The 19,367-nt window shown below is 40.9% G+C and overlaps 1 protein-coding gene across 12 annotated transcripts in view; it reads left to right on the top strand.

The window, feature by feature from the left end:
* Ptprt (protein tyrosine phosphatase receptor type T) overlaps positions 1–19,367 on the top strand; it is a 1,076,931-nt gene that overhangs the window by 376,485 nt on the left and 681,079 nt on the right. For all 12 annotated transcript variants that reach the window (XM_076930177.1, XM_076930174.1, XM_034495571.2 and 9 more), the window contains exons 4-5: positions 4,557–4,638; positions 16,346–16,461. In XM_076930177.1, coding sequence (XP_076786292.1) covers positions 4,557–4,638; positions 16,346–16,461 — 198 coding nt within the window. The remainder of the gene's footprint in view (positions 1–4,556; positions 4,639–16,345; positions 16,462–19,367) is intronic.

Here is a 19,367-nt window from a genome sequence, read left to right as displayed (position 1 = left end):
TGCCAACACTGTGTGGTGGGGCGGTCATTGCCACCCAGGGCAACAGGAATACAGGAGCCATCTGAGTCAACTCGGAACATCTCCCATGCCATTTAAGAATTTCACACTTAGAGATTAATATCATTCCCATTTGATCTTTTATGACTTTTCCTATTGAAATCACAGCTTTTGGAGACTATTTGTTTCTTTTCTTGGCTATCAATAATTCTTTGGAAACCACCCCCACCCAAAAATAAAAAGGACATCTTTATGGGATATATATTACATATGTCATTTGGCTTTCAATATTTTTCATACTCTTGTTAACATAAGAAATATATTATGACATAGTTATTAAGATACATTGCATATCTTTTAAAAACTTAGGAAATTTGATTTAGAAAAATGTATAAGACTAAATTTACACAATTTTGTTCATTAGGAGACTTATTGATGTTACACTGTAATCTAGCTTATGATGTTTTTATAGATCCATGAGCATTTGAACAGAAAATTAACACATTTAGAAAAAATATGTATTTGTTGTATTGCTTTTTTCCATTTGATTGATCAGAAACCAAGACATAGGATGAAATCTTTAGATAGTATCTTCTTTTACCCATTATCATTTTCCTTTCAACTTTCTAGTCTGAGTTTTAGAGACCAAGTCAGTCTCCTTGATGGTTTATATTTTCCATTTTGGTTAAAATTCTACTTTGAAAATTCACATTATTTTTTAAAACAACTGTTTTCTGTTCACTTACATTTTTCTTATTGTGTCTTTGTTCCACTTGCTATTTGTAAGGTTACTAAGTCATTCTGCCTTAAGTGTTTATCTTACAGTATACAATTAGTCTTTGATTATTTAGACAGTTTAACTGTTTTCCTCTATTTTAACCCATTTATATTTATTGTCAAAACAATTTTTTTGTATTTGTCATTTTTTGTTCCACAGTGTGAATACTTTTTTTGCTATTTCTTTTGAAATATATTTGCTGTACATGCTCTTTTTCTTTTGATTTTTTTCCTATAGACTTTAGTTTGTTTTTTTCCATTAAATTATTTAAACACACAGACACTCTCTCTCTCTCTCTCTCTCTCTCTCTCTCTCTCTCTCTCTCACACACACACACACACACACACACACACACGTACACAAAGAGAGAGAGAGAGAGAGAGAGAGAGAGAGAGAGAGAGAGAGAGAGAGAGAGAGAAAGATCTGGTTCTTTATGGAAAACTTCTTTAAGGTTTTCCTTCTGCAGGATGAAGGAGGTGCCATTGTTTTATTTCTGCATGGTCTTTTGCTTGTTTTAGCTTATGCCCAATTCCACATGTTAGTTGTCTCTGAAGGACAGGACTGCACCATTTTAGGAATCCACTTTTTGAGAGCAGAAGCATCTATCTTGTTATATGACTGTCAACACCCCCCCCCATTATTTCTCAGAAATCTCAGATTTCACAAATAAACTTTACCACCAAGAAAACTGCCCCATTCACAGATATTGCTATATTCTTCATTTGCTCTCTTGGTATAATTTTTAGAGCTCCGGGGGCAACAGACAACACTAAGCACTGGGAATGCTGGCCTAAACAACATGATTCCCTATAGATATTTCCTGTCAGTATCACCACCTGCTGTATTGTCCAACCATAGGCTTGAGCTGAGTAGTAGAGACAGGACAGGAGTTCATTTTAGACATTGTCAAGGTGGTAGATATGGAAAACAATCCCAGGCTAAATCAAAACACTGGCACTGATACCTGACTGGCTTTGACTCACAAATAGTTGTTTCCTATGATCTGTCTAATAACGGATATAAAAAAAAAGCAGGGCCTTATCTAAGGTCTCTAAGAAATTCCAATATGCTAGAATCAAAATAAGGGATGAGGTTGAAGTAGAAGTCCATAGATGTGCCCAGATGTCCATATAATAGCACTGTATTACAAGAGGGATGTCCCATCGGGAGGTAAGGTAGAAGACTTGGGATATGCTCATAGCTGTTACATGCAGATTGCATATAAGGCAACTTTATGATATGTGGGTAGAAATTCTGAATCATGAGCTGTTTTGATGATGATGATCAGTGTTCTGACTAATGACTTAGGACACAGAGCTGGGCTTGGCATTACCAGTGAGTTAGCAGAGGTGGAAGGGTGAGTATGTGCAGTCAGATGATGAGAAAACAAAATGTGTCATATCTGCTGAGACCCAGAAATCCGTGAGTAGTGACAATAGTAGTAGGATGGTAATAAGAGTTATAGAAGACATTTATTGAGGATATAGTTTGCAGATGATATGACAGTATTCATCAACGACCCCCAAATTCTGCCAGAAAACTCCTATAGCTGATAAACACCTTCAGCAAAGTGGCTAGAAACAAAATTAACTTAAACAATAATGAGTAGCTCTCCTTTATACAAATGGCAAATGGGCCAAGAAAGAAATTAGGGAAACAACACCCTTTACAACAGCCACAAATAATATAAAATATCAAACCAAGAAAGCCAAAGGCCTATATGACAAGAGTTTCAAGTGTCTAACGTTTTGAATAGGATATTAATTCTCTCCACCAAAAAGTTACCTAATGTGGTAGATACTGGAAATTCTAGGTGCAGATACTAGGACGCAAAACAGGAAGTTACTGTACCTGCAGCTCAAAGGTGGTATCCTTTTTCTTCTTTTATAAAAATATAATTTTTTGATTTGTGAATTTTATGTGTACATGTATGACTACACACCAGCAAAGGACATCCGTCTTATGTGACCACAGTTATAAAAGTTTATGAGCTACAATAGGTATGCAGGGAATTGAACTCGGGAACTCTGGAAGAGAAGTTCATCCCTTTAACGGCTGGGCCACCTCCTCAACCCCACCATCTTCCTTCTTGAAGTGAGAGAAATGGTTGGAGATGGGATAGCGTCATCAGATTTAGTAATTAGAATATCAGTGTCTGTCACGAAAACAATCTTGAGAGGAATATTGAATAAAGATTGGGTTTTTATGCTTAATATTTTATGGTGGAAGCAACAGAGTGTTAGGAATGGCATATTAAACTACTAAGAATTGTGATTGAAATGCAACTGGCCACAGAGAAGAACTTGCTACAAAATGGTAGTTTTTCATGAATAGGAAAAGCTAAAGCCGTTTATATATGTTAAGGTCAGAGGGAAAAGGGTAGGGCCTGGAAAGACAGAGTAGCAAAAGGAAGCCAAGCGGAGCCTAGATTCTAGAAACTGCAGCAGCGATCAGTCAGGTACTGAGATTGTGTGCAGAAATTGTGGTTGGTGTGAAGGAAAGTGAGGTGTGGGGGTAAAGAGTAAGAAGTCAGCCTCTCTCTCATGCTCTTAAAGCTCTGGACTTGGGTGAGGAGACAGTGCAAGAAGAACACTGGGCGGGGTTTGGGGATGGAGAGGGAAGGGCCACAGTGAGATTGATAAGGTTCAAGAAGAGGTGTAAAGGAATTAGTCTTACAGAGAGAGTCACATGGGTGCTGAGGAGCCTAGGCTTTTGGAGAGTGTAGGGAGATCTAGAAAGTGCAGACTCCAGAAACTGTGTGAGTCTGAAGAGCCCATGAGAAAGTTGGGTTGTGAGAGGATTGTAGGGTTAGAGCCTGACAGAATTACTGACAGAGTGTTTGGGAACGTAGCTGATGTGGTTTGTGGGAGTGTGAACTAGTAGTGTTACCGACTACTGACCATGGTGCTTGCACATGTACTCATCTGTCCTCAGTGAGGGGACAGGGAAGGCAAGAGGAGCTTAGTTATAAAATCCATGTGTTCCAGTAGGAATCAGAGAGTAGAGAAGAGGAAAATTCTTGCTTCTTTCTACTCCTGGATACAACCAAGTACATTACTGCTAGTTTCTAAAGGACATGATGAAGTCAAGGAAACATTAGGAGATGGCTCAGCCTGCAAAGTGCTTAGCATCCCTGTAAGAAGAAGGCAGGTGTTTAGTGGCACGTTCTTATAGTTCTAGTGTTGAGAAGACGTAGATAGGCGACTGCCAACCAGACCGTCCAGCATAGAGAATCCCAAGGCAAGTGAGAAACCCTATCTCCAAAACCCCAAAAGAGGAATGACAACAGAGGTTGACCCCTGGTCACCAAACACACATAACAATATATACATTTACACATTCACAAAGACGCATGAGTGCATGAGCATGCACGCACGCACAGAGGAAGTCCAAGTTGGCTGCAGAATTACATCAAGATCAATAAGCAAGTGGGGCTATTAATAAGTAATGCCTTTGTAATTCATTTGAAACCACAATGAAGGAGGTACCAACAGGGCTCAGGGCTTTGTTCTGATTGTTGCCGTGGCTGAGTGTTATTGCTAAAAATCCATTAAACTATTCCAAATGGCTGGCTTTTCTTGCTGGTCACCAGAGTGTGGACTTTTTGCCTAGTTTGGAAACCCAAGTCACCTGGCAGCATGGTATACACTCCCAACATAAGACGTTGTTGGTTGGTTCTGATGGGAAGCTGACACAGGAAGTGACTGGGGTCTAGGTAGCTTCTTCAGGTGAATGCAGACAAGTGATTCTGTGAAACTGACATCAGCCCTGTATATTGCAGGTGATATTTGAATCCGTCTCTTTGAAAGGTCATCCTGGTTACATCGCTGTGGACGAAGTTCGGGTCCTTGCTCATCCATGCAGTAAGTCTATTTGTTTCTCTGGATACATTCTTTCTCCATGCGGGCCTGAGTAGTCATGAGGCTGCAAACTCCTATTCATTCAGCTCATAGCTATCTCTCATTTGCTAGCTCTTAATCCTTCAAAACTGCTCACACAACGCAAGGCAATCAGTTCTGAATAAATCCATAATTTTGCTGGCCTGTTCAACAGGCAGCATCTCCAGGAATTTGTGGAGACTGGCGAAACAATTCGTCTGAATCTCTCTCCATTATTAAGGGAGTCTAAAGTCCTGATTGTTTATTAGTGGGATTCAGACCACTGAAGTGGAAGGATTAAAGGTCTTTGGATAGAATCTTCTGCAATTGTCTTTTTTTTTTTAAAGCAAAACAGAACAGAAAAAAAGAATATTAAACATGGAACAAATTAGCACACTCTTCATCCACAGGGAAAAGAACCCCAAAGCTATTAATTCTTTTAAAATAATTTTAAATAACACTTAATAGCTCTATGCAGGCATAGGGTGAGATTTCTCATGGTGCTTAGTACTTAAGGTAGAGTATCAAGAGTCTTCAGTGGCTTGCCTCTCCTCCTTGAAGCTCCCCTCCATGCAGTAACACTTGAATGTGTTTTAGCAAAGAGCCTCAGCTCCAGTCCAGCCTGGATGCAGACAGCTGTGATGACATTACACCTATAAGTATATGGTTGGAAGTCTAAAGCCTAGGGATGCCTAGGGATCATGGAAGTCACTGCCAGCGTTGGCTGGGATGCCTGGTCCTTGATTTGGGAATGCTTTTGTTGTAGATTCCTATCCATTTCTTGACTGCCATTTGGTTCTACATAACCTCTGAGGGTTTCTCTAGTCTCCCATGTGGTCATGAGACAGTGAGTAAATATAATTTAGTAGGATAAAATATCCATGGCAGGCTGACATTTTTTAAAATTTAATAAATTCTTTGAAAATCTCATGCATGTAATACAATGTATCTTTAATATATGTGTATATGTATATATATATATATGTATGTAATACAATGTATCTTTAATATACATAAATGTATATGTGTATATCTATCTTATTCCCCTTCCAGTTAACCCCAGAATCCCACACTACATCTCCCTCCCAGCTTCACCTTCCTTTCTTCCTCTCTCCCTCATTCTTTCTTTCTTTCCTTGCTTGCTTGCTTGCTTCTTAATTATTGAAAACCCACAGAGTCTAATTAGTACTTTCCATATATTCACAGTTATTGGGTTCATCCTTGGGGCATAGGGAGCTGCCAGTGGTCACACACCTAAAGAAAAAAAAAGACATAGCCCCTCCTCCCCCCACACTATAGCTGTCCACTGCCAATAGCTCCCCAGCTAGGGGTGGGCTCTCTAGGGAGCTCTTTCTCCATTCTTGCTAGAATTTTGGACTGGCTAGATTTTGTGCATTTCATATGTAGGGAACCACAAGATGCTATGAATTCACATATGCAGCAGCCATGTCAGTCTCAGAGACTAGCAATTCACAGACCCCCTTCTTGTCTTCTTGCTTGTCCATTCCTTCAGTCTCCTGTTCTGTTTCCCAAGACTTTCAGGTTGAAGATTGATAGAGAGCTCCCAGCAGCTGAGTTTGTTCTTTGAAGGTTTTGTAGAATTCTATAATGAATTCATCTAGTCCTGGCTTGATTTCCAGTTGGGAGACTTTACTGTTTCAGTCTTGTTGCTCATTATAAAACTGTTCAAGATTTTTTAAAATTTCATATTGATTTAATTTTGACATATTGTCAACATCTATAAAAGTTTCCATTTTCTTTATATTTTTTTTTCAGTTTAGTAGAGTTGGGGCATTTAAAAATATGTTCTTATGATTTTCTGAATCTCACTGGTATCTGTTCTAATGTCTCCCAATTCCTTTCTAATTTTATTAAATTGTGTCTATTTGGGGGGGGGAGTAATTGGACTAAGGGCTTGCCAATCTTTCCAAAAAACCATCTCATTGTGCTATTGATTATTTTGTAGTATTTTTTTTTTTACCGCATTAATTTCAGTCTTGGTTTTGATTGTCTCTTTTCATCTACTACTTGGATGTCTGGTTTGTTTTTATTTTTCCATGGCTCATCATTAAGTTATTTATTTGTGACGTCTCAAATTTTTTTGAAGCAGGCACTCACTGTTATAAATAGTCCTCGTAGAACAAGAAGACTAACCTTCTAAAGAAAAGAGGTTTAATTGGCTCACAGTTTTTGGAGGTTTGAAGGGCATAACACTGGCATAGGCTCAGGTTGGTGATGAGTTTCCAGAGTCTGGGAGCAGAACAGGGCATCATATGGGAATAAGGAGGGAGTGCCCATGTGGATGCCGTGCCTCTGTCCCTTTTTTCTAACACTAGGATTGAATTCTTAGTGTTCTACTATGACGACCTTCTACAAGCCTTACGACATTCTGAAACAGCCAACTCTAAATGTCACAGTCAGATTCTGGCCTCTTTGTGCCACTGACTTCAGGAATTCAACTTTGGTATGAGTCTGGAAGGTTCATCATATTCGAACCACAGTTATGCTATGGGTAAGGAAGCTTCCTCATGAGACATCCTGTGTACTTCTCTATGTGCCTTTAACCCACACCCCCATCCCTGGGCATGAGCCTCACACCAGCCCCATCATGTTGCTTTAATTGAAATGGATCTTTTCACTTCTGCTACCATTCATTTGTCAGACCTTAAATCATTGTTTCATCCTAGCTTCCTGGGCTAAGACCACCATGGTCTGACTCACTAGCTTAAAGCACCTTCTCTGGGGAAAATGTATGCCAAGTTTCAAGTTCCAAGCAATGCTTGGGGTGGGGGGTGAGTCTGACTTCTATATAAGAGAGACCCACTCTCTCAGTAATCAACTCAGAAACACCGAGGTTAGATTCTCTATTACTCTCACTATTCTCTGGGTTATGACTTAAGTTTTTCAGAGTGTCTTAGATGGTCCTTTCCATTTACTCATGCCTGGGAAATGTCTGTGCTGAAGTAGACTTCTTGTGAAGTGGATCCAAAGTCCCCAGCATTGCAGGGTTTCTATGGTAGGCATGCAGACAGGTTTCCCTTGCCTGTTCTGACTGTCCTCCCTCTCTGACTCTTGTGAGTTTTATCAATGTCAGATGCCTATTAGGGAATGATCTGTGTTCAATACTGGACAGTAGTATCAGGAAGTATCTGCTCTTCTTGCTTCCATTTAGCTATACATTCAAGCCTGTACATTCTTCAGTTTTGAGCAGTCTTCCTAGTAAACCTTTGATCTTCCTCAAATACTGCACACGCCTATCCCCATAGAGCATGCTCATCTTCGCGGCCTAAATTCATTATTTTTATGCTTGGACATGGTCTTTCTGGGAGCTGATACTGTTTTTTCCCAAGCAGAGTACAGCACAGTATTCTGTCCTTGGGTCCCAGTGGTCTGTGTTTCAGAAGGAAACTTCACTTTCATGATAATACCCTGTTTTGATGTCCTAGCATCAACTGTCCTATCTCCAAGTCCTGCCCACCACCACCAAATACTCCCTCTTCTTTATTGTATCTCTGTAGGAGAGCATCCCAGGAGGGCATTTGGATGGTTTTCTACCCACAAAATTCCGAAGGATCATTGGACATCTTCCTTATGTTCACTGGGACTTCTGTGAATTTAAGATTATCCTGATAGCCGCCTCCTCCTGCTGAGAAGTGTGGATTGCATGGTTATAGAATTGCTAAGAGTCAGTTACCCAGCAAATGGGCCATGGGATATAACTCTAGAAGACATGACCTTGGCTTTATTTCTGCATGGTGTATTGTGGCTGTGTTCAGCCCTAGTGCTTAGGAGGCTTAAGTACATCCTTGCCTGAACATACAATATGAGGTCTAGGAAAGAGTAACTGGAATTGGAGAAAAATCACATCAAGGACATGTGCAAACACCGCCACTGTGTGTAGACCTCTGAGGTACACCCACAGCCCGCTCATATGTTCAGTGCATTCATTGCTAGCACAGGATCTTATCCATCCTTCATCTCAACAAGTAAATTACTGATTGTGAACTATGTGTTCAAGAGCTTTCCTGGGCATAGCAGATAGTTAAGTAAGAAAGGGTTGGCTTTTGTGCCTGTGGGGCTTGATTGAGGGGGGAGGGGTAGGGGAGAAGGAAGAAATGAAAGTATCGAATACTGGATAAGCAGTGGATAATTTGAGATAATGGGGTATGCTGTGAATAGGATAAATATGGGAAGTAGGACTCCTTCAGTAGTGTGTCCATGGGAGGTGTCTTCAAAGATGTGCTCAGAGCTGGGATTCTAATCATAGCAAGGAATTTGATTTCTAAGAATTTGGGAAGGGAGCTTCTAGCAAGGGGAAACGGCAAGTTTCCAAAGCAGAATCTTTGCCTTGGAAAACATCTCAGTGCTGCCAGTGTAGATGGAGCAGAACAGACAATATCCTAGGTGAACCTTGGGCAGGTGACCTGGGACCTCCCCACTTAGGGCCTCAGGGATTATGAGTGGATGTTAGCAGAGGCAATGTTAGAAAGGTGTTTGGGGGATGGAATAGTTTTAGTTAGCTCATAAAGGATGCTGTGCAGTGTATGAGTTTGAGTCCCATAGGAAGGATGGGGAAACTATAAGAAAGAACATTCTAGAGCTATGCAAAAAGCAGAGGTGACCTGGAACAGGATTGTAAAGAATCAGCCACTCATCACATAGGGAGCAATTACCGTGTTTGTACTCAGTGTCTGGGATTGCAGAACTATGTAAGATAAATTCATTGTCCTCGCAAGCCTCCCACCAAGTGAATGAGACCAAAAAGCAAACAGCTAGTTCTGCGCTTATATGATATGCAACAGATGGTTTATTGCTTTGCAAGGACTGCCTTCAGGATGTACCAGAGACTAGGTGGCTTAAGGGAGCACTACATTTTCCAATAGCCCTTGTGGCTAGAAAGCCAAGGTTAAGGCTTTTGGAGATCATCTTCCCGGGCTTGAAAATGATTTTCTTCATGCAACCATCCGTGGTCTTTTCTTATCTGTGGAAGTCCTTGGTGTTCTTTTGTGTGTCCCCAACTTTCCTTTTTGTAAGGTAACACTAGTTGGGATTAGATCAGTATCTACCCAACAGCCTCGTTTGAACTTAACCAGTTCCTACAGGGCTCTATTTCTAGATTCAGTTACATTCTGCATTGCAGGTTCTGGGAGATAGCAGCACTATGGAAGAAACACAGACATGCAAAAGGGTGCTGTATCAGGCCTTGGAGATAACTAGTCTTTGATTGGTTACATTTGGAGACAGATGCTGAAAGATGACTTCTCTATCTCTGAGAGTTCTTGCTGCCTCTAAGGTGCTGACCACAGGCCTTGGGGTTGCTTATGGGTTTACACATGATGTAGTACATGCACTTTCTGAACTGTCCAATATACTGCTCATGTTTCCCCCCAAACCTCAGCCTTCAAATTAATTTCCCTCAGAAGTTAAGATGTTATCTATATTTTTAAAAAAAGATGCATTTCATTATGTCTTCAACTTTTCTGAGTCTCTCCTTCTGTCTGTCAAATGATTTCCTATTGACATATGGCCCTAATTTATCAATAAACATTTCAATTAATTATTTCAAAAGTTGAGGATAGAGGTATCATCACTGATTTGCAATCTTATCCTCTACCCACTGAAGCTGGCTTTAAATGTTTACCTCAAACTTGCAAAACAGTTCTCAAAAGTCAGACATTATCCTCCAAGTAAATTATTTTCTTTTATAATGGAAAACTTCTCATCCATATTTTATAGCTCATTTAACTTTTTTCTCGTGGTTGTTATTATTCCAAAAGTATTTTGACCATAGCCACCATCCACTTCTGGGTCTCAGTGTCAGCCGTTAGCAGGGGTCGCTGCAGTTAGAACTGTGGTAAATGTCAGCATACTTTGCCACACAATTTCAAACTTTCTAACTCCCAAGTTGACTTTTAGAGTTTTTTTCCAACCTCTTTTTGCCCCCATCACAGCCTCGCTGGGTCCTGTCTCTCAGCCCACCGAGCTTCAGCAACATCGTTTCTAATGGATGTAGGAGCTTTCACTTCAATTGTGTGGCTTCCTGCTGAGCATTGTCAGGTTTTAAAGAGCGAGATAAAGGGCACAATAATATGTCTTCAGATGCTGCACTGACATCTGCAGGAGTTTAAATGTCACCGGTACCAAGGCATTTTGCCCCAAATACACAACCAGTTTCCTCTTAACCCTGTCCAGAAGTTTCTCATTTTAGGGGAACTCAGTCTCAAGGAGAACTGAGAAGGGAGGGGGGCTGCTTAAAGCTGAGCTGCTTGTAGGCCCCGAAGTCACTTGTTTTTTTGTCTGAAGGTTGGTGAGTTGATGTTGGTACAATAATTTCATTCACAGAAATGCAGAGACAGAAAACAGATAATGATAGAACCGGTGTTTAGAGGAAGAGGAGACTGGAGCTGGGGATGGAAGGAGAGTCAGAAAAGCCAGGTGCCCAGAGAAGACCAAACAAGGCAGATCCCAACAGAAAGACACTGATCTCCAGACAGGGGTGATCAGGGGCCTTGGAGAATAGTGATAAGGGTCTATGGAGAGAGTACAGAATGAGAAGACAGTTGAGAAAAGTTCCTGAGATTCAGTGGTCCCCATAGTGTGTGGAGGAAGGAGAGTCACTACTGGATTTATAGGTCCAGAGAGGGCACAACTGGCTAGTGGGAACTGTTCCAGGAGACAGAACGGAAGAGTAACTTATGAGAGGCCACAAACTGGTGGACCTGACTGCTGATGGGTTTGGCTAAGACCGTGATGTTCTCATCAAACTTAGTCAAGATTTTAGGGTGAGAAACTTTACATAAAACACGGACTTCTCATGTTTTCTGGAGTAATCAGATGATTGACAGCGCTGAGCAAGGTGCTCTCGCCCCTGCCCTATTCTCTGCTGGCCTTTAACAGCAGGGATTCCCTTTCAAGGTTGTGTGAGGTCTCTCTAGTTCCCCATTTATCCACGACCCCTTAACAATTTGCCAACATTGAAACCAGGGCCAAATACTGGTTTTCTCTTTGACTGCAACATTTCACCTTATTTTACAGGATATCTTTCCAAAATGGAAAAAAAAAAAAAAAAAAAAGATGAAACAAGACGGTGGTGGTTTTGTTAGTATTGATTTACAGTGGAATCGCTTTGTTAATTTTGATAGCTGTCTGGTTCCTGTGAGGGTTCGGGTCTGATGTGTCTGCTGCAAATCAGGGCTATCAATGTATCCCCAGCATCTTAACACCTGTGACATTCAACATCCACATTCTGAATACAGAAGGGAGGAAGGGGAATGAAAAGGAAAGAATCAAGAATGGAGTTCTGGGGCTGAAGTGGGAGGGAAGGGGAAGAGTTGGAAACAGGCAGGTGCCAATCAATGACCAAAGGAGGACTAGTTCTGACTGTGCATGCCCCAGAGCTTAACCACATGCCACTTGACCATAAGTATAAGAAAGTATAAGAAAAGAGAGGCCTTTGTAAAACACACAGGACATCTTAATTTTGGAGCCAAGATATATCCTCTCCCTATATAGGAGGGGTGTTCCCTTCCCTGTTAGAACTGAAGCAAAATCAGACCTGTAAAGTTTGCTCCATTTGTGGCTGAAGAACGGGTAGTTCCAAAAATAGCTTCGTGGAATTACAGGAGGGCCAAAGGACAACAATTTCAAGAAATACAAGTGGCGTGACATTTATCACATTGGTAGATGCAAGAATCTTGAACTTGGAGACAGACAACAGAAATGGTCTCACCTGAGCCTTGGACCCTTGACACCTTAGCCACAGGGTCCTGACAGCAGCATCTGAACTGTTGTCAGCTGGTTTAAAAACATGAGCAGATGGTATATACTTTCTCACAGCAAGTGTCCTTGATCACACTGAAGTCCTTGAGTTTTGGAGAGTCTTCCTGGTAGTGGCACATTTTGGTAGACAAAACCATGCAAAATATCCACAGGGGAACACAGCATAGACTGGGTTCCTTGTAAAATATTTGAGAGCAAACAGAGAGGCCAGGAGACTCACCACTGTCTACTCTAGAAGTTCTTTCTCTGTACTATGAGGCCTGTCTGATGATACCATCTTTCCTCTCAAGGCCAAGAAGGCAATAGGGTGGCTAGTTTGAAATTAAGTTTGGGACTCCGATGGAACTGGGCTGAATTCTGTTTCTGTCTCTGTAGCTTTGGTGCCTGGTGTAGTTTCATTTCTGTTCTGTGATAAAATACCCCGATAAAAAAGCAACTTAGGAGAAAAGAATTTATTTGGTTTAAAATTCTAGGTTACAATCTATCATAGTCAGGGATTCAAAGCAGATGGGTGAGAAGCAGATACACAGTCAAGTGCAGAGGAAAATGAACACATATATCCTTGCTTGCTCAGTCTCTCCAGTTACAAAATTTAGGATTCCCTGCCTCGGAAATAGCACCCTACCCATACTGGGCTATATCTTCCTACCTACATCAATTAGTGTAATGGAGATAATTTCCTACAGAAATTATTTACTGCTGATGAAAATGCAAACTGGCACAACCACTATGAAAATCGGTGTGGAGGAAAATCTATCCTCAGAAGGTAGAAATAGATATACCACGGGATAAACACAAAGTTCTCTCTCTCTTATTACACAGGGACTTGCTCATGAATGTTCATTGCTGCTCTATTCACCGTAGCTCGTCAATGGGAACAGCCTTAGATGTCCATCAGCTGATGAACAGATAATGAAAATATGGCATTATACAATGAAATACTGAGCTACTTAAGAAAAATAAGTATATGAAATATTAAGCTGTTAAAAATGAAGTTGTGAAAGTCTCAGGAAAATGGGTGAAACTAGAAACAATGATTCTGAGTGAGATAACCCAGGCCAAGAAAGACAAATGTCACATCTGTTCTCTCATTTGTGGGTGTCAGCTTTGAGTCTAATGTGTGTGCTTTGTTTAGAATATCCACAGAGACTAGGGCATTAGTAAGGGGCCATGAGAGGAGGGGAGCTTTCAGGTGAGGAGAGACAGAACACTGCTGTAAAGGCTTAGAAAGTAAGAACAGGACCATGGTAGGTAGACCACACTCTAGGGCAGACTCTCCTTCAGAATGCAGTTGGGCAACATAAACCCGACTTGATGCAGATATGGGAGAAAACTCAAAGACAGGTAGGTAGGGAAGGGAAGGTGCAGAGGGTGGATATAGGAGCTGATGGTGAGTATAATCAAAGTACATTGTTTGAAATTCTCTTAAGTTAATGAAATAGTTAGAAAAAAGTAATCCCTGTAGACATGGTCACTGACCAACTGAGTGTCCGAGGTCCCTCCCTCTTTCCAGGTGACTCTGGATTACATCATGTTGACAATAAGATAGCTGTCACAACAATCTTGGACTTGCTGATGCTAATTTCTGCCCTTTAGCATATGCTTCTCAGGAATACCATGAAATTAGAATAGATAAAACATGCAAAGTGTTTTGCCTGCTGTTTTTATGTCAACTTGACACAAGATATGGTTATTTGGGAAGAGGAAATCTTTTGGGAAAATGCTCTCACCAGATTGGCCTGTGTGGGGAAATTTTCTTGATTAACTATTGACGTGGGATGGCCTAGTCTATTCCTGGTGGTGTCACTCCTAAGCAAGTTGTCCTGGATGGTTTAAGAAAATGGGCTGAACAAGCTGCAACCAGCAAGCCAGTGAGCATCACTCCTCCATGACCACTGCCCCGGTTCCTACCATCAGGCTCCTGTCCTGAGTTCCTAACCTGACATTCCTGAACGATGAACTATAAGCTGTAAGATGAAGCAAACCCTTTCTTCCTCATGTTATTTTTAGTGTTTCATCATAGCAACAGAAACCTCAAGTAAGACTACTGCTTAGCACTGGCGGGGGTTTCAGTACATGTTATTCTTCCTATTTTTCTTGATGTCCTTGGTCTTCTAAGGCCCCTCCATTTAGCCCCACTTGGGATAAGTAGTCTGGGTCCAGTTTATCACTGTTTTTATTGATAGTGGTAGGGAAGCTTCATAAAACTCAATGACAAAACTCATACCTATTGTCATTCATTCGTTATCAACTCATGGAAACCTGATATTTCTTGTTTGATATTTTTTGTTTGTTTGTTTGTTTGTTTTTTTTGTTTTTGTTTTTGTTTTTGTTTTTGTTTTTTTTGAGACAGGGTTTCTCTGTGTAGCCCTGGCTGTCCTGGAACTCACTCTGTAGACCAGGCTGGCCTTGAACTCAGAAATCCGCCTGCCTCTGCCTCCCAAGTGCTGGGATTAAAGGCGTGCACCACCACCACCCGGCTCGATATTTCTGTTTTATGATTGACTTACATAGAGGAGCACTTGACCACACAAATAAGGGAAGAGATGGACTCAAGTCATCCACAATAAACCCCAAAATTAACCCTGGGGCTGATTACCTCACATGCTGGTTTTCACTTGAAGACTTTTATTCATGTGCCCAAACCTCAGAATCTGTGTTCCACTTCCCACCCATGCTTAGGGTACGCCACAGTGCAAAGTTGAGAATGCAAACTGCATGCCTGTCTTAGTCAGGGTTTCTACTCCTGGACAAAACATCATGACCAAGAAGCAAGTTGGGGAGGAAAGGATTTATTCAGCTTACACTTCCACACTGCTGTTCATCACCAAAGGAAGTCAGGACTGGAACTCAAGCAGGTCAAGAAGTAGGAGCTGATGAAGAGGCCATAGAACGATTTTTTTTTTTTTTTTTTTTTTTTTTTTTTTTTTTTTTTTTTTTTTTTTTTTTTTTTTTTTTTTTTTTACTGGTTTGCTTCCCCTGGCTTGCTCAGCATGCTTTTTTATAGAATCCAAGACTACCAGCCCAGGGATGGCACCACCCACAAGGGACCCTCCCACCCTTGATCACTAATTGACAAAATGCATTACAGCTGGATCTCATGGAGGCATTTTCTCAAGGGAGGATTCTTTCTCTGTGATAACTCCAGCTTGTATCAAGTTGACACACAAAACCATACACAAAGTTGACACACAAAGCCAGTACAGTGCCTTTGTGAACATGGCCAGTTTTCTGGAATTCTTTGCTTCTCTATTAGTGAATCAGAGTCAGTTACACTGTATTGACTAAATTTGTAAGTGCTGGCCATGGTTCCTATCATATAGAAATACTAAGTAAATGACAGGTATAGTTTTCTCCTTCTTTTCTCTTACTGTACATTTTGTCCTTAACAATTGCTGTCATCAGCATCAGCATCAGCCTCAGCATAGTCAAGGGAGGAGCTTTGGGTTCTGTGATTCTCCTTTTCACCTATTGTCGTTCCCAGGAGTGATATTCATTTTAGATTCATTCTAGTGATGCATGGGCCAAGTTAACAGAGCGATTACACAGTAGCTAGTCATAGGAACATTGAGGGTCTCATAGGACAGGATTCATATCTTGGCTCCCCACTTTATATATGTCTTATTATGCCAAACTATATGATGCTCAGAGTCTTAGGTTTCTGACCTGTGAACTGGGGATGCTCTCCTGTGAATTTCATAGACTTCACTAGGCTTAAATAGGTCAATATATGAAGATCACAGAATGGGCCTCATGCTGTAGTGACCCGTCTGATCTCATCTGAGCCCGCCATCTTCTTCGGCACATATTCCAAGATCTCGAGGTCTGTCCTGGGCTGCTGCCTCTTATGGAGAAGTAGTATGGGTAACTGAATCCTGTCCTCATGTATTCTGTGTTTGGTTTTGTCTCTTAGGAAAAGCACCTCATTTCCTGCGACTCCAAAATGTGGAGGTGAATGTGGGGCAGAATGCCACCTTTCAATGCATTGCTGGTGGGAAGTGGTCCCAGCATGACAAACTTTGGCTCCAGGTAAGAGTGGGAGAGACCCTTGTTCACACCATTTTCTCCCTTTGCAAAAAAGAAATTATGTGTTGTAAAGAAGAGTGTGGTGGGGGAGGGGTGCGACCATTTCTGAATATCTCTGCTCCTTGGACATTGCTCTCCAAACATGCTGTTGTGAACTCTTAGTTCTGCTAGGCTGGCACTTTATAGGTAGGGAAGCTAATGACAATCTAAACGCTCTAGTTCTAGAGTTTGCGAATACAAACTGCCCACCAAGCCTTTGTTTTTAAAAACTTTGTTTTTAAAGCTACCATTACTAAAGCTAAGACAAATGGAGTATCTTAGGGTTTGGGCTTGTGATGTCATCAATCCATGACTAAAAGGTACTTGGATTTCTGGGTGAAACCATTACTCTTTTCTTAGAAAATGTCCCTGAAATAAGCGGTCTGTTCTCTGGCTGAATGAGGCCATCACTGAGTAGAGTCCATCAGGACAGTGTTTTAATCCTGAATCCACTTCCGTTTCATTTCTGCTCATCGATCCTATTTACCTAACCTAGCAAGATGAGAGAGCATTTTTATGCATGGGGTACAAAGCCAGGGGATGGGACACAGAATGAGAGCATCCATTGTGATAGCATTGCCATGTTCTTGGCATGTGAAAACAAATATAAAGTTCTGGGGCAACACAGAAGGTCGAGCCAAGCTTCTCCATGACTTGCGCACAAGGTCATCCTCTCTCTCTCTCTCTCTCTCTCTCTCTCTCTCTCTCTCTCGTACACATATACACATATATACATACACACTAAAATGCACACACATACATTCTCATCCCTTTTAAGAATGTCTTGTTATGCAGACCAGGCTGGCCCCAAACCTGTTGTCTTTTTGCCTCAGCCTTCCAAGTGGTGAAGTTACAGGAGTAAGCCACCATATTTAGTTTCCATTTAATACCATATATTTTCAACCAGCTTGAAGATAATGGAGATGTAAAGTTTAAGGCATACAACTTGACAAATTTAGTGTTTTATATGTAAATAGTTTCACAATCAAGATAATGAATAGTGATGTCACCTCTGAAGTATCCTTGTCCCTACTATTATTCATATCAACATAGGACTTAGCAGAACGGATCAATGGATGAGGATTAGAGTTGAGATTCCCAGAATGTATACAGATCCTGTGTGGTAGCTGGGTATTCCCAGTGTCCCTGTGGTGACATGGGAGGTAGAGTCAGGAGAATTCCTGAAAGCAGTTGGGCCAAATAGCATGGAGTATAGCAGTGAACACAAGAGGTAGACCCTGCCTCAAAACAAGGTGGAAGGTGGGTTAACCTATGCCTGAGGTTGTCCTCTGATCTCCACACGCCTGCTGTGGCACTTGCATGCTTTTAAACCCATATGAACATTTACACACACACACACACACACACACACACACACACACAGAGAGAGAGAGAGAGAGAGAGAGAGAGAGAGAGAGGAATGGAATCATGCAGTATTAAGGTCTTTCCTTGATAATTCTAAGGTGAGGTCCATTTACATCATTGAATATATTAAAGTTTTTTTTTATTTTGGTTTTTTTTTTTTTTTTTTTTTTTTTTTTTGGTTTTTCGAGACAGGGTTTCTCTGTATAGCCTTGGCTGTCCTGGAACTCACTCGGTAGAGCAGGCTGGCCTCGAACTCAGAAATCCGCCTGCCTCTGCCTCCCAAGTGCTGGGATTAAAGGCGTGTGCCACCACTGCCTGGCTGTATTAAAGTTTTAATTTAGATAGGTTGTCCTTAGGAATAATCTATTCTAATAATGAAATATTATAATAAACCATATATCATGGTTTTCTCATTTATTAACCTATTGATGGTTAATTGTTATTTTTTCCACTTCTATCTGTTAAAAAAATCTGTTGTAAACATTAATATGCAAATTCTATGTGTGTATACATATTCTGTCATTTCCCTTGGGTAAACATCTAATAGTGAAATGGCCAGGTCTTGTGTAGATGTGAGTTCAACTTTCTGAAGAACAAAGAGCTATTTTTAAACCCAGTTGAACCCTTTTCCGTTGCCACCAAGCCATCTATACAAGTTATCCCACACCTACATTGACTTGCTGGTCAGTCTTTTCAATTCAAATAGGTTTGGTATCTCAACATAATTTGAAAGTTTGTTTCCCTGATGGCCAAGGATGTGAAACATGTTTGTTTGATTGTTTGTTTGTTTTAGTTTTGTTTTGTTGTGGTGGTTCGGCCCAGGTAAACTCTATCTACATTTTGATGACAGTTCATTCTGTCATCTCTCTCCTAAATTTGAATCTTCACTTTGCTGTTGAAAACTCCCTGGCAAAGCTTATTCAGACACTAACAGTTTCTCCTTGGTACTTATGTCCCTTCTGTGTCACTCAACATTGAGTAGTGCTATTGACTCTTTTCATTGTAATTAAAGAACATTTTGCTTTGAAGACTCACATTATTGCAATGGCATTGACTCCACTGGCTCACAAAAATGAGGTAGAACAATCACAGAAATTTTCAGCACCGTTATTTGGGCATTCCAATTATTGTAAGGTCAGTATTGCCCTAAGTACTGACTGGCATGCACTAAGCTTTACTTCTGTACACAGGAGGATGTTAAAATTGAACCCAATAGATGTTTTGAAGAAAATAGACAGAAATACGCACTATGGAGGTCTTTCAGATTTTTATTTACCTATCTACTTTTCAATGTTTTTCAGGTGGCTTAGGAAGGATACAAAGCAAGATGAGATAGTGTAAATTAAAAGGGAGGCATCACGAGACAGGAAGAGCACATGAAAACTGCTTCTCAGGCTATGACTACATTTCTTCATTCCCACTGCTGGCTTTTGGGTCACAAGTGGGATTCCTGAGCACCCCAGCCGCCTGTGGGATAAAGGAAACTTGTCAGATATACAGTTTAC

The sequence above is a fragment of the Arvicanthis niloticus genome, chromosome 2 (genome assembly GCF_011762505.2).
Source record: "Arvicanthis niloticus isolate mArvNil1 chromosome 2, mArvNil1.pat.X, whole genome shotgun sequence".
Classification (NCBI taxonomy): domain Eukaryota; kingdom Metazoa; phylum Chordata; class Mammalia; order Rodentia; family Muridae; genus Arvicanthis; species Arvicanthis niloticus.
This window is presented reverse-complemented; position numbering and strand designations above follow the sequence as displayed.